Below are 13,852 nucleotides of genomic sequence, written 5' to 3'. Positions count from 1 at the left end.
TTCCCGTGTCCCATGTGCCGGTATGGGATGCTGTTCCCGTGTCTCCCACGTTCCTGTATGTGATGCTGTTCCCGTGTCTCCCACGTGCCTGTATGTGATGCTGTTCCCGTGTCTCCCATGTGCCTGTATGTGATGCTGTTCCCGTGTCTCCCATGTGCCTGTATGTGATGCTGTTCCCTTGTCTCCCATGTGCCTGTATGTGATGCTGTTCCCGTGTCCCATGTGCCTGTATGGGATGCTGTTCCCGTGTCTCCCATGTGCCAGTATGGGATGCTGTTCCCGTGTCCCCTGTCATGTGAGCAGGAATGGGGAAGGTGGGGTCCCCTGTCATGTGAGCAGAGACGAGGGATGGGAAGGTGGGGTCCTCTGTCATGTGAGCAGGGATGAGGGATGGGAAGGTGGGGTCCTCTGTCATGTTAGCAGGGATGAGGGATGGGAAGGTGGGGTCCTCTGTAATGTGAGCAGAGATGAGCGATGGGAAGTCAGAGAGAAACACCAGATATAAGACACTGTCTCCCATGTGCTTGTATGTGATGTTGTTCCCGTGTCTCCCATGTGCATGTATGTGATGTTGTTCCCGTGTCTCCCATGTGCATGTATGTGATGTTGTTCCCGTGTCTCCCATGTGCATGTATGTGATGTTGTTCCCGTGTCTCTATGGGATGCTGTTCACGTGTCTCCCACGTGCCTGTATGGGATGCTGTTCCCGTGTCTCCCATGTGCATGTATGTGATGTTGTTCCCGTGTCTCCCATGTGCATGTATGTGATGTTGTTCCCGTGTCTCCCATGTGCATGTATGTGATGTTGTTCCCGTGTCTCCCATGTGCATGTATGTGATGTTGTTCCCGTGTCTCCCATGTGCCTGTATGTGATGCTGTTCCCGTGTCCCATGTGCCTGTATGTGATGCTGTTCCCGTGTCTCTATGGGAAGCTGTTCCCGTGTCTCCCATGTGCCTGTATGGGATGCTGTACCCGTGTCTCCCATGTGACTGTATGTGAAGCTGTTCCCGTGTCTCCCATGTGCCTGTATGTGATGCTGTTCCCGTGTCTCTCATGTGCCTGTATGTGATGCTGTTCCCGTGTCTCCCATGTGCCTGTATGTGATGCTGTTCCCGTTTTTCCCATGTGCCTGTATGGGATGCTGTTCCCGTGTCTCCCACGTGCCTGAATGTGATGCTGTTCCCGTGTCTCCCATGTGCATGTATGTGATGTTGTTCCCATGTCTCCCATGTGCATGTATGTGATGTTGTTCCCGTGTCTCCCATGTGCATGTATGTGATGTTGTTCCCGTGTCTCCCATGTGCATGTATGTGATGTTGTTCCCGTGTCTCCCATGTGCCGGTATGTGATGCTGTTCCCTTGTCTCCCATGTGCCTGTATGTGATGCTGTTCCCATGTCCCATGTGCCTGTATGGGATGCTGTTCCCGTGTCTCCCATGTGCCAGTATGGGATGCTGTTCCCGTGTCTCCCATGTGCCAGTATGGGATGCTGTTCCCGTGTCTCCCATGTGCCTGTATGTGATGCTGTTCCCGTGTCTCCCATGTGCCTGTATGTGATGCTTTTCCCGTGTCCCATGTGCCTGTATGGGATGCTGTTCCCGTGTCTCCCACGTGCCTGTATGTGATGCTGTTCCCGTGTCTCCCATGTGCCTGTATGTGATGCTGTTCCCGTGTCTCCCATGTGCCTGTATGGGATGCTGTTCCCGTGTCTCCCATGTGCCTGTATGTGATGCTGTTCCCGTGTCTCCCATGTGCCGGTATGGGATGCTGTTCCCGTGTCTCCCATGTGCCGGTATGGGATGCTGTTCCCGTGTCTCCCATGTGCCGGTATGGGATGCTGTTCCCGTGTCCCATGTGCCGGTATGTGATGCTGTTCCCGTGTCCCATGTGCCTGTATGGGATGCTGTTCCCGTGTCTCCCTTGTGCCTGTATGTGATGCTCTTCCCGTGTCTCCCACGTGCCTGTATGTGATGCTGTTCCCGTGTCTCCCTCGTGCCTGTATGTGAAGCTGTTCCCGTGTCCCATGTTACTCTATGTGGTGCTGTTCCCGTGTCCCATGTTACTGTATGTGATGCTGTTCCCCTGTCTCCCCAGGCGGCCTGGCTGTGGTATTACATGAACACGCCCGGAGTGTGGATATCATCAGATCCGTGGTACATGCAGAGCTGTTACACAGGAAGACCAGGAGCACAGGTGGGAGACTAGAGATGGCGCTGGAGACTATCCGGTGTTACATACTCAGAGAGAAGCGCTTATGGATCAGTGACAATGGGGGCAGCCTCACCCTCTGCATAGGGCACCATGGCTCCCGCTGACTATATCACCCGTAAGGCCATCATTCAGTATAAAACTGTGCAGCATCGGCTAATCCCGATAACATGCACCTGTGACCGCTCTGCCCAGACCCAGGGTAACGCAGAAACATATAGCGTGGGAATAATCATGAGAGCAGGCGTGTCAATGTGTAGTGTGTTGCCTGTATGTGTTTTGGAACATATTACCGCGGCATGGTCGCTGGCGTGTCTGACACGTGCTTTTCACTGTCATTGTTCTGATTTTGTAGGTGCTGAAATTTGACGATCTTTCATAAGAATGTAAGCTCATTGGTCCAGGGACATTTTTCTTAAGCATGTAAATTCCCTACACGTAGTGCTGCACAGCTAATGGCAGTAATGATTACACCTGTCTTCCAGATCCTGCGCGGTTCAGCGTCCTGGCAGAGACACACGGATACGTCCGACACATGTTCCCTGACTTCCTCCACGGTAATAGAGGCCTGTGCTACAATATAACTCTCCTCTACTCAGGAAAGATACTGCACGGGTGTCATTGGTGTGTGCCTAGCGTGTGCGTGTTCAGAGGAGATACTGTATTGGTGTCATTACTGTGTACCTAGCGTGTGCGTGTTCAGAGGAGATACTGCACATGTGTCATTGGTGTGTGTCTAGCATGTGTGTGTTCAGAGGAGATACTGCATTGGTGTCATTACTGTGTACCTAGCGTGTTCAGAGGAGATACTGCACCGTTTTCATTCGTGTGTGCGTGTTCAGAGGAGATACTGCACTAATGTCATTGCTGTGTACCTAGCGTGTGCGTGTTCAGAGGAAATACTGCACGGGTGTCATTGGTGAGTACCTAGTGTGTGCGTGTTCAGAGGAGATACTGCACCGTTGTCATTCGTGTGTGCGTGTTCAGAGGAGATACTGCACTAATGTCATTGCTGTGTACCTAGCATGTGCGTGTTCAGAGGAGATACTGCACTAATGTCATCGGTGTGTACCTAGCGTGTGCATGTTCAGAGGAGATACTGCACCGGTGTCATTGGTGTGTACCTAGCGTGTGCGTGTTCAGAGGAGATACTGCATGGGTGTCATTGGTGTGTACCTAGTGTTTGCATGTTCAGAGGAGAAACTGCATCGGTGTCATTACTGTTTAACTAGTGTGTGCGTGTTCAGAGGAGATATTGCACTGATGTCATTGCTGTGTACCGTGCATGTTCAGAGGAGATACTGCACGGGTGTCATTTTTGTGTACCTAGTGTGTGCATGTTCAGAGGAGATACTGCACGGGTGTCATTGGTGTGTACATAGCGTGTGCATGTTCAGAGGAGATACTGCACGGGTGTCATTGGTGTGTACCCAGTGTGTGCATGTTCAGAGGAGATACTGCAAGGGTGTCATTACTGTGTACCTAGCGTGTGCGTGTTCAGAGGAGATATTGCACTGATGTCATTGCTGTGTACCGTACATGTTCAGAAGAGATACTGCACGGGTGTCATTTTTGTGTACCTAGCGTGTGCATGTTCAGAGGAGATACTGCACGGGTGTCATTGGTGTGTACATAGCGTGTGCATGTTCAGAGGAGATATTGCACTGATGTCATTGCTGTGTACCGTACGTGTTCAGAAGAGATACTGCACGGGTGTCATTTTTGTGTACCTAGCGTGTGCATGTTCAGAGGAGATACTGCACGGGTGTCATTGGTGTGTACATAGGTGTGCATGTTCAGAGGAGATACTGCACGGGTGTCATTGGTGTGTACCTAGCGTGTGCATGTTCAGAGGAGATACTGCACGGGTGTCATTGGTATGTACCTAGTGTGTGCATGTTCAGAGGAGATACTGCACGGGTGTCATTGGTGTGTACCTAGCGTGTGCGTGTTCAGAGGAGATACTGCATGGGTGTCATTGGTGTGTACCTAGCATGTGCGTGTTCAGAGGAGATACTGCACGGGTGTCATTGGTGTGTACCTAGCGTGTGCATGTTCAGAGGAGATACTGCATGGGTGTCATTGGTGTGTACCCAGTGTGTGCATGTTCAGAGGAGATACTGCACGGGTGTCATTACTGTGTACCTAGCGTGTGCGTGTTCAGATGAGATATTGCACTGATGTCATTGCTGTGTACTGTACGTGTTCAGAAGAGATACTGCACGGGTGTCATTTTTGTGTACCTAGCGTGTGCAAGTTCAGAGGAGATACTGCACGGGTGTCATTGGTGTGTACATAGCGTGTGCATGTTCAGAGGAGATACTGCAGGGGTGTCACTGGTGTGTACCTAGCGTGCATGTTCAGAGGAGATACTGCACGGGTGTCATTGGTATGTACCTAGCGTGTGCATGTTCAGAGGAGATACTGCATGGGTGTCATTACTGTGTACCTAGCGTGTGCGTGCTCAGAGGAGATACTGCACGGGTGTCATTACTGTGTACCTAGCGTGTGCATGTTCAGAGGAGATACTGCACGGGTGTCCTTGTTGCTCCTGAGATAGTACTAGGAGAACAGACCTTGGTAATTCCCAGCCGGCAGAGGCAGCCTAGGCCGGGGGTAATAAGGGAAACAGACCAGGTAAACAGAGCACCGTAATCTGGCCCATAGCAGGCAGAGGCAGCCTAGGCCAGGGGTAATAAGGTAAACAGACCAGGTAAGCAGAGCACCGTAATCTGGCCCATAGCAGGCAGAGGCTGCCTAGGCCGGGGGTAATAAGGGAAACAGACCAGGTAAGCAGAGCACCGTAATCTGGCCCATAGCAGGTAGAGGCAGCCTAGGCCGGGGGTAATAAGGGAAACAGACCAGGTAAGCAGAGCACCGTAATCTGGCCCATAGCAGGCAGAGGCTGCCTAGGCCGGGGGTAATAAGGGAAACAGACCAGGTAAGCAGAGCACCGTAATCTGGCCCATAGCAGGCAGAGGCAGCCTTGGTCGGGGGTAATAAGGGAAACAGACCAGGTAAGCAGAGCACCGTAATCTGGCCCATAGCAGGCAGAGGCAGCCTAGGTCGGGGGTAATAAGGGAAACAGACCAGGTAAGCAGAGCCCCGTAATCTGGCCCATAGCAGGCAGAGGCAGCCTAGGCCGGGGGTAATAAGGGAAACAGACCAGGTAAGCAGAGCACCGTAATCTGGCCCATAGCAGGCAGAGGCAGCCTAGGCCGGGGGTAATAAGGGAAACAGACCAGGTAAGCAGAGCACCGTAATCTGGCCCATAGCAGGCAGAGGCAGCCTAGGCCGGGGTAATAAGGGTACAGACCAGGTAAGCAGAGCATCGTAATCTGGCCCATAGCAGGCAGAGGCAGCCTAGGCCGGGGGTAATAAGGGAAACAGACCAGGTAAGCAGAGCACCGTAATCTGGCCCATAGCAGGCAGAGGCAGCCTAGGCCGGGGGTAATAAGGGAAACAGACCAGGTAAGCAGAGCACCGTAATCTGGGCCATAGCAGGCAGAGGCAGCCTAGGCCGGGGGTAATAAGGGAAACAGACCAGGTTAGCAGAGCACCGTAATCTGGCCCATAGCTGGCAGAGGCAGCCTAGGCCGGGGGTAATCAGGGAAACAGACCAGGTAAGCAGAGCACTGTAATCTGGCCCATAGCTGGCAGAGGCAACCTAGGCCGGGGGTAATAAGGGAAACAGACCAGGTAAACAGAGCACCGTAATCTGGCCCATAGCAGGCAGAGGCAGCCTAGGCCGGGAGTAATAAGGGAAACAGACCAGGTAAGCAGAGCACCGTAATCTGGCCCATAGCAGGCAGAGGCTGCCTAGGCCGGGGGTAATAAGGGAAGCAGACTAGGTAAGCAGAGCACCGTAATCTGGCCCATAGCAGGCAGAGGCAGCCTAGGCAGGGGGTAATAAGGGAAACAGACCAGGTAAACAGAGCACCGTAATCTGGCCCATAGCAGGCAGAGGCAGCCTAGGCAGGGGGTAATAAGGAAAACAGACCAGGTAAGCAGAGCACCGTAATCTGGCCCATAGCAGGCAGAGGCAGCCTAGGCGGGGGTAATAAGGGATACAGACCAGGTAAGCAGAGCACCGTAATCTGGCACATAGCAGGCAGAGGCGGCCTAGGCCGGGAGTAATAAGGGAAACAGACCAGGTAAGCAGAGCACCGTAATCTGCCCCATAGCAGGCAGAGGCAGCCTAGGCCGGGAGTAATAAGGGAAACGGACCAGGTAAGCAGAGCACCGTAATCTGGCCCATAGCAGGCAGAGGCAGCCTAGGCCGGGGGTATTAAGGGAAACAGACCTGGTAAGCAGAGCTCCGTAATCTGGCCCATAGCAGGCAGAGGCAGCCTAGGCCGGGGGTAATAAGGGAAACAGTCCAGGTAAGCAGAGCATCGTAATCTTTGCCATAGCAGGCAGAGGCAGCCTAGGCCGGGAGTAATAAGGGAAACAGACCAGGTAAGCAGAGCACCGTAATCTGGCCCATAGAATGCAGAGGCAGCCTAGGCCGGGGGTAATAAGGGAAACAGACCAGGTAAGCAGAGCACCGTAATCTTGCCCATAGCAGGCAGAGGCAGCCTAGGCCGGGGGTAATAAGGGAAACAGACCAGGTAAACAGAGCACCGTAATCTGGCCCATAGCAGGCAGAGGCAGCCTATGCCGGGGGTAATAAGGGAAACAGACCAGGTAAACAGAGCACCGTAATCTGGTTTATAGCTGGCAGAGGCAGCCTAGGCCGGGGGTAATCAGGGAAACAGACCAGGTAAGCAGAGCACTGTAATCTGGCCCATAGCAGGCAGAGGCAGCCTAGGCCGGGGGTAATAAGGGAAACAGACCAGGTAAGCAGAGCACCGTAATCTGGCCCATAGCAGGCAGAGGCTGCCTAGGCCGGGGGTAATAAGGGAATCAGACCAGGTAAACAGAGCACCGTGATCTGGTTTATAGCTGGCAGAGGCTGCCTAGGCCGGGGGTAATAAGGGAAACAGACCAGGTAAGCAGAGCACCGTAATCTGGCCCATAGCAGGCAGAGGCAGCCTATGCCAGGGGTAATAAGGGAAACAGACCAGGTAAGCAGAGCACCGTAATCTGGCCCATAGCAGGCAGAGGCAGCCTAGGTCGGGGGTAATAAGGGAAACAGACCAGGTAAGCAGAGCACCGTAATCTGGCCCATAGCAGGCAGAGGCAGCCTAGGCCGGGGGTAATAAGGGAAACAGACCAGGTAAGCAGAGCACCGTAATCTGGCCCATAGCAGGCAGAGGCAGCCTAGGCCGGGGGTAATAAGGGAAACAGACCAGGTAAGCAGAGCACCGTAATCTGGCCCATAGCAGGCAGAGGCAGCCTAGGCCGGGGGTAATAAGGGAAACAGACCAGGTAAGCAGAGCACCGTAATCTGGCCCATAGCAGGCAGAGGCAGCCTAGGCCGGGGGTAATAAGGGAAACAGACCAGGTAAGCAGAGCACCGTAATCTGGGCCATAGCAGGCAGAGTCAGCCTAGGCCGGGGGTAATAAGGGAAACAGACCAGGTAAGCAGAGCACCGTAATCTGGGCCATAGCAGGCAGAGTCAGCCTAGGCCGGGGGTAATAAGGGAAACAGACCAGGTTAGCAGAGCACCGTAATCTGGCCCATAGCAGGCAGAGACAGCCTAGGCCGGGGGTAATCAGGGAAACAGGCCAGGTAAGCAGAGCACCGTAATCTGGCCCATAGCAGGCAGAGGCAACCTAGGCCGGGGGTAATAAGGGAAACAGACCAGGTAACCAGAGCACCGTAATCTGGCCCATAGCAGGCAGAGGCAGCCTAGGCCGGGAGTAATAAGGGAAACAGACCAGGTAAGCAGAGCACCGTAATCTGGTTTATAGCAGGCAGAGGCAGCCTAGGCCGGGGGTAATAAGGGAAACAGACCAGGTAAGCAGAGCAACGTTATCTGGCCCATAGCTGGCAGAGGCAGCCTAGGCCGGGGGTAATCAGGGAAACAGACCAGGTAAGCAGAGCACTGTAATCTGGCCCATAGCAGGCAGAGGCAGCCTAGGCAGGGGGTAATAAGGGATACAGACCAGGTAAGCAGAGCACCGTAATCTGGCCCATAGAATGCAGAGGCAGTCTAGGCCGAGGGTAATAAGGGAAACAGACCAGGTAAGCAGAGCACCGTAATCTGGCCCATAGCAGGCAGAGGCAGCCTAGGCCGGGGGTAATAAGGGAAACAGACCAGGTAAGCAGAGCACCGTTATCTGGCCCATAGCAGGCAGAGGCAGCCTAGGCCGGGGGTAATCAGGGAAACAGACCAGGTAAGCAGAGCACTGTAATCTGGCCCATAGCTGGCAGAGGCAGCCTAGGCCGGGGGTAATAAGGGAAACAGACCAGGTAAGCAGAGCACCGTAATCTGGCCCATAGCAGGCAGAGGCAGCCTAGGCCGGGGGTAATAAGGGAAACAGACCAGGTAAGCAGAGCACCGTAATCTGGGCCATAGCAGGCAGAGGCAGCCTAGGCCGGGGGTAATAAGGGAAACAGACCAGGTTAGCAGAGCACCGTAATCTGGCCCATAGCTGGCAGAGGTAGCCTAGGCCGGGGGTAATAAGGGAAACAGACCAGGTAACCAGAGCACCGTAATCTGGCCCATAGCAGGCAGAGGCAGCCTAGGCCGGGAGTAATAAGGGAAACAGACCAGGTAAGCAGAGCACCGTAATCTGGTTTATAGCAGGCAGAGGCAGCCTAGGCCGGGGGTAATAAGGGAAACAGACCAGGTAAGCAGAGCAACGTTATCTGGCCCATAGCAGGCAGAGGCAGCCTAGGCCGGGAGTAATAAGGGAAACAGACCAGGTAAGCAGAGCACCGTAATCTGGTTTATAGCAGGCAGAGGCAGCCTAGGCCGGGGGTAATCAGGGAAACAGACCAGGTAAGCAGAGCACTGTAATCTGGCCCATAGCAGGCAGAGGCAGCCTAGGCCGGGAGTAATAAGGGAAACAGACCAGGTAAGCAGAGCACTGTAATCTGGCCCATAGAATGCAGAGGCAGCCTAGGCCAGGGGTAATAAGGGAAACAGACCAGGTAAGCAGAGCACCGTGATCTGGCCCATAGCAGGCAGAGGCAGCCTAGGCCGGGGGTAATCAGGGAAACAGACACAGGTCTCCCGGGCAGGCCCGGGGTGGGAATGTCGAAGTCAAATACCACAAAGGCAAGATTAAATCTATTGATTCCTAATAGTCGCTATTTAGTGCTGCAAGTCGCTAAAGAATTGCTTTCCAGTCCAATCATGTGGTTCCAAAGCACAAAAACTTATTTATGTAATGAAAAAGTAACACTGTGCTTTTTACTTTAATTGTTTATTCTTTCAATCAATAATAGTACTAACCGATATATACGCATGCGCACTGGTCCCAGTATACAGTCATCAATCCTGAAGCCTGTGATCATCAATGAGGATGTCTGTACACTGAGGTCTGGTCACTGTTAACGTAGAGCTCTGTAAAGTATATAAACTAAGGGACTAGTTTACAGGTCTCCATTGGTTCTTGCTTCTGGATAATCTGGTCATTGGTTGATTCATACGGTGTCATCAGGGGCATGGCTCAGTTCTCCAACGGTCTCTTTGAGTAGTTTCCCGCCGAACAACTGGATAATACTAGCTACAACACTGCATATAGATACTAACATTCAATACAATAACTCCCTATCATCCATAACTAGCTACAACACTGCATATAGATACTAACATTCAATACAATAACTCCCTATCATCCATAACTAGCTACAACACTGCATATAGATACTAACATTCAATACATTAACTCCCTATCATCCATAACTAGCTACAACACTGCATATAGATACTAACATTCAATACAATAACTCCCTATCATCCATAACTAGCTACAACACTGCATATAGATACTAACATTCACTGCAATAACTCCCTATCATCCATAACTAGCTACAACACTGCATATAGATACTAACATTCAATGCAATAACTCCCTATCATCCATAACTAGCTACAACACTGCATATAGATACTAACATTCACTGCAATAACTCAATATCACCCATAACTAGCTACAACACTGCATATAGATACTAACATTCAATACAATAACTCCCTATCATCCATAACTAGCTACAACACTTCATATAGATACTAACATTCACTGCAATAACTCCCCATCATCCATAACTAGCTACAACACTGCATATAGATACTAACATTCACTGCAATAACTCCCCATCATCCATAACTAGCCACAACACTGCATATAGATACTAACATTCACTGCAATAACTCCCTATCATCCATAACTAGCCACAACACTGCATATAGATACTAACATTCAATACAATAACTCCCTATCATCCATAACTAGCTACAACACTGCATATAGATACTAACATTCACTGCAATAACTCCCTATCATCCATAACTAGATACAACACTGCATATAGATACTAACATTCAATACAATAACTCCCTATCATCCATAACTAGCCACAACACTGCATATAGATACTAACATTCAATACAATAACTCCCTATCATCCATAACTAGCTACAACACTGCATATAGATACTAACATTCACTGCAATAACTCCCTATCATCCATAACTAGCTACAACACTGCATACAGATACTAACATTCACTGCAATAACTCCCTATCATCCATAACTAGCTACAACACTGCATACAGATACTAACATTCACTGCAATAACTTCCTATCATCCATAACTAGCTACAACACTGCATACAGATACTAACATTCACTGCAATAACTCCCTATCATCCATAACTAGCTACAACACTGCATATAGATACTAACATTCAATGCAATAACTCCCTATCATCCATAACTAGCTATAACACTGCATATAGATACTAACATTCACTGCAATAACTCCCTATCATCCATAACTAGCTACAACACTGCATATAGATACTAACATTCACTGCAATAACTCCCTATCATCCATAACTAGCAACAACACTGCATATAGATACTAACATTCACTGCAATAACTCCCTATCATCCATAACTAGCTACAACACTGCATACAGATACTAACATTCACTGCAATAACTCCCTATCATCCATAACTAGCCACAACACTGCATACAGATACTAACATTCACTGCAATAACTCCCTATCATCCATAACTAGCTACAACACTGCATACAGATACTAACATTCACTGCAATAACTTCCTATCATCCATAACTAGCTACAACACTGCATATAGATACTAACATTCACTGCAATAACTTCCTATCATCCATAACTAGCTACAACACTGCATATAGATACTAACATTCAATACAATAACTCCCTATCATCCATAACTAGCTTCAACACTGCATATAGATACTAACATTCACTGCAATAACTCCCTATCATCCATAACTAGCTTCAACACTGCATATAGATACTAACATTCAATACAATAACTCCCTATCATCCATAACTAGCTACAACACTGCATATAGATACTAACATTCAATACAATAACTCCCTATCATCCATAACTAGCTACAACACTGCATATAGATACTAACATTCAATACAATAACTCCCTATCATCCATAACTAGCTACAACACTGCATATAGATACTAACATTCACTGCAATAACTCCCTATCATCCATAACCAGCCACAACACTGCATATAGATACTAACATTCAATACAATAACTCCCTATCATCCATAACTAGCTACAACACTGCATATAGATACTAACATTCAATACAATAACTCCCTATCATCCATAACTAGCCACAACACTGCATATAGATACTAACATTCACTGCAATAACTCCCTATCATCCATAACTAGCTACAACACTGCATATAGATACTAACATTCACTGCAATAACTCAATATCACCCATAACTAGCTTCAACACTGCATATAGATACTAACATTCAATACAATAACTCCCTATCATCCATAACTAGCTATAACACTGCATATAGATACTAACATTCACTGCAATAACTCAATATCACCCATAGCCAGCTATAACACTGCATACAGATACTAACATTCAATACAATAACTCCCTATCATCCATAACTAGCTACAACACTGCATATAGATACTAACATTCACTGCAATAACTCCCTATCATCCATAACTAGCTATAACACTGCATATAGATACTAATATTCACTGCAATAACTCCCTATCATCCATAACTAGCTTCAACACTGCATATAGATACTAACATTCAATACAATAACTCCCTATCATCCATAACTAGCCACAACACTGCATATAGATACTAACATTCAATACAATAACTCCCTATCATCCATAACTAGCTATAACACTGCATATAGATACTGACATTCACTGCAATAACTCCCTATCATCCATAACTAGCTACAACACTGCATATAGATACTAACATTCACTGCAATAACTCCCTATCATCCATAACTAGCTACAACACTGCATACAGATACTGACATTCACTGCAATAACTCCCTATCATCCATAACTAGCTACAACACTGCATATAGATACTAACATTCACTGCAATAACTCCCTATCATCCATAACTAGCTACAACACTGCATATAGATACTAACATTCACTGCAATAACTCCCTATCATCCATAACCAGCTACAACACTGCATACAGATACTGACATTCACTGCAATAACTCCCTATCATCCATAGCCAGCTATAACACTGCATATAGATACTAATATTCACTGCAATAACTCCCTATCATCCATAACCAGCTATAACACTGCATACAGATACTAACATTCACTGCAATAACTCCCTATCATCCATAACTAGCTATAACACTGCATATAGATACTAACATTCACTGCAATAACTCCCTATCATCCATAACTAGCCACAACACTGCATATAGATACTAACATTCAATACAATAACTCCCTATCATCCATAACTAGCTACAACACTGCATATAGATACTAACATTCACTGCAATAACTCAATATCACCCATAACTAGCTACAACACTGCATATAGATACTAACATTCAATACAATAACTCCCTATCATCCATAACCAGCTATAACACTGCATATAGATACTAACATTCACTGCAATAACTTCCTATCATCCATAACTAGCTACAACACTGCATATAGATACTAACATTCACTGCAATAACTCCCTATCATCCATAACTAGCCACAACACTGCATATAGATACTAACATTCACTGCAATAACTCCCTATCATCCATAACTAGCTATAACACTGCATACAGATACTAACATTCACTGCAATAACTCCCTATCATCCATAACTAGCTATAACACTGCATACAGATACTAACATTCACTGCAATAACTCCCTATCATCCATAACTAGCCACAACACTGCATATAGATACTAACATTCAATACAATAACTCCCTATCATCCATAACTAGCCACAACACTGCATATAGATACTAACATTCAATACAATAACTCCCTATCATCCATAACTAGCCACAACACTGCATATAGATACTAACATTCAATGCAATAACTCCCTATCATCCATAACTAGCTACAACACTGCATATAGATACTAACATTCACTACAATAACTCCCTATCATCCATAACTAGCTACAACACTGCATATAGATACTAACATTCACTGCAATAACTCCCTATCATCCATAAC

The 13,852-nt window shown here is 48.0% G+C and overlaps 1 protein-coding gene across 3 annotated transcripts in view; it reads left to right on the top strand.

Moving 5' to 3' along the window:
* The window catches only part of RUSF1 (RUS family member 1), a 122,364-nt gene that overhangs the window by 81,703 nt on the left and 26,809 nt on the right, over positions 1 to 13,852 (top strand). For all 3 annotated transcript variants that reach the window (XR_015874943.1, XM_088462262.1, XM_088462263.1), the window contains exons 13-14: positions 2,096 to 2,194; positions 2,695 to 2,766. Coding sequence is in view for 2 of the 3 variants with exons in the window: in XM_088462262.1 (XP_088318388.1) it covers positions 2,096 to 2,194; positions 2,695 to 2,766 (171 nt within the window). In the remaining variant the exon portion in view is untranslated. The remainder of the gene's footprint in view (positions 1 to 2,095; positions 2,195 to 2,694; positions 2,767 to 13,852) is intronic.

The sequence above is a fragment of the Taudactylus pleione genome, unplaced genomic scaffold (assembly GCF_031769625.1).
Source record: "Taudactylus pleione unplaced genomic scaffold, aTauple2 ptg001176l, whole genome shotgun sequence".
NCBI classification, from domain to species: domain Eukaryota; kingdom Metazoa; phylum Chordata; class Amphibia; order Anura; family Myobatrachidae; genus Taudactylus; species Taudactylus pleione.
The sequence above is the reverse complement of the archived record's forward strand: the minus strand, read 5'-3'. Positions and strand labels throughout refer to the sequence as shown.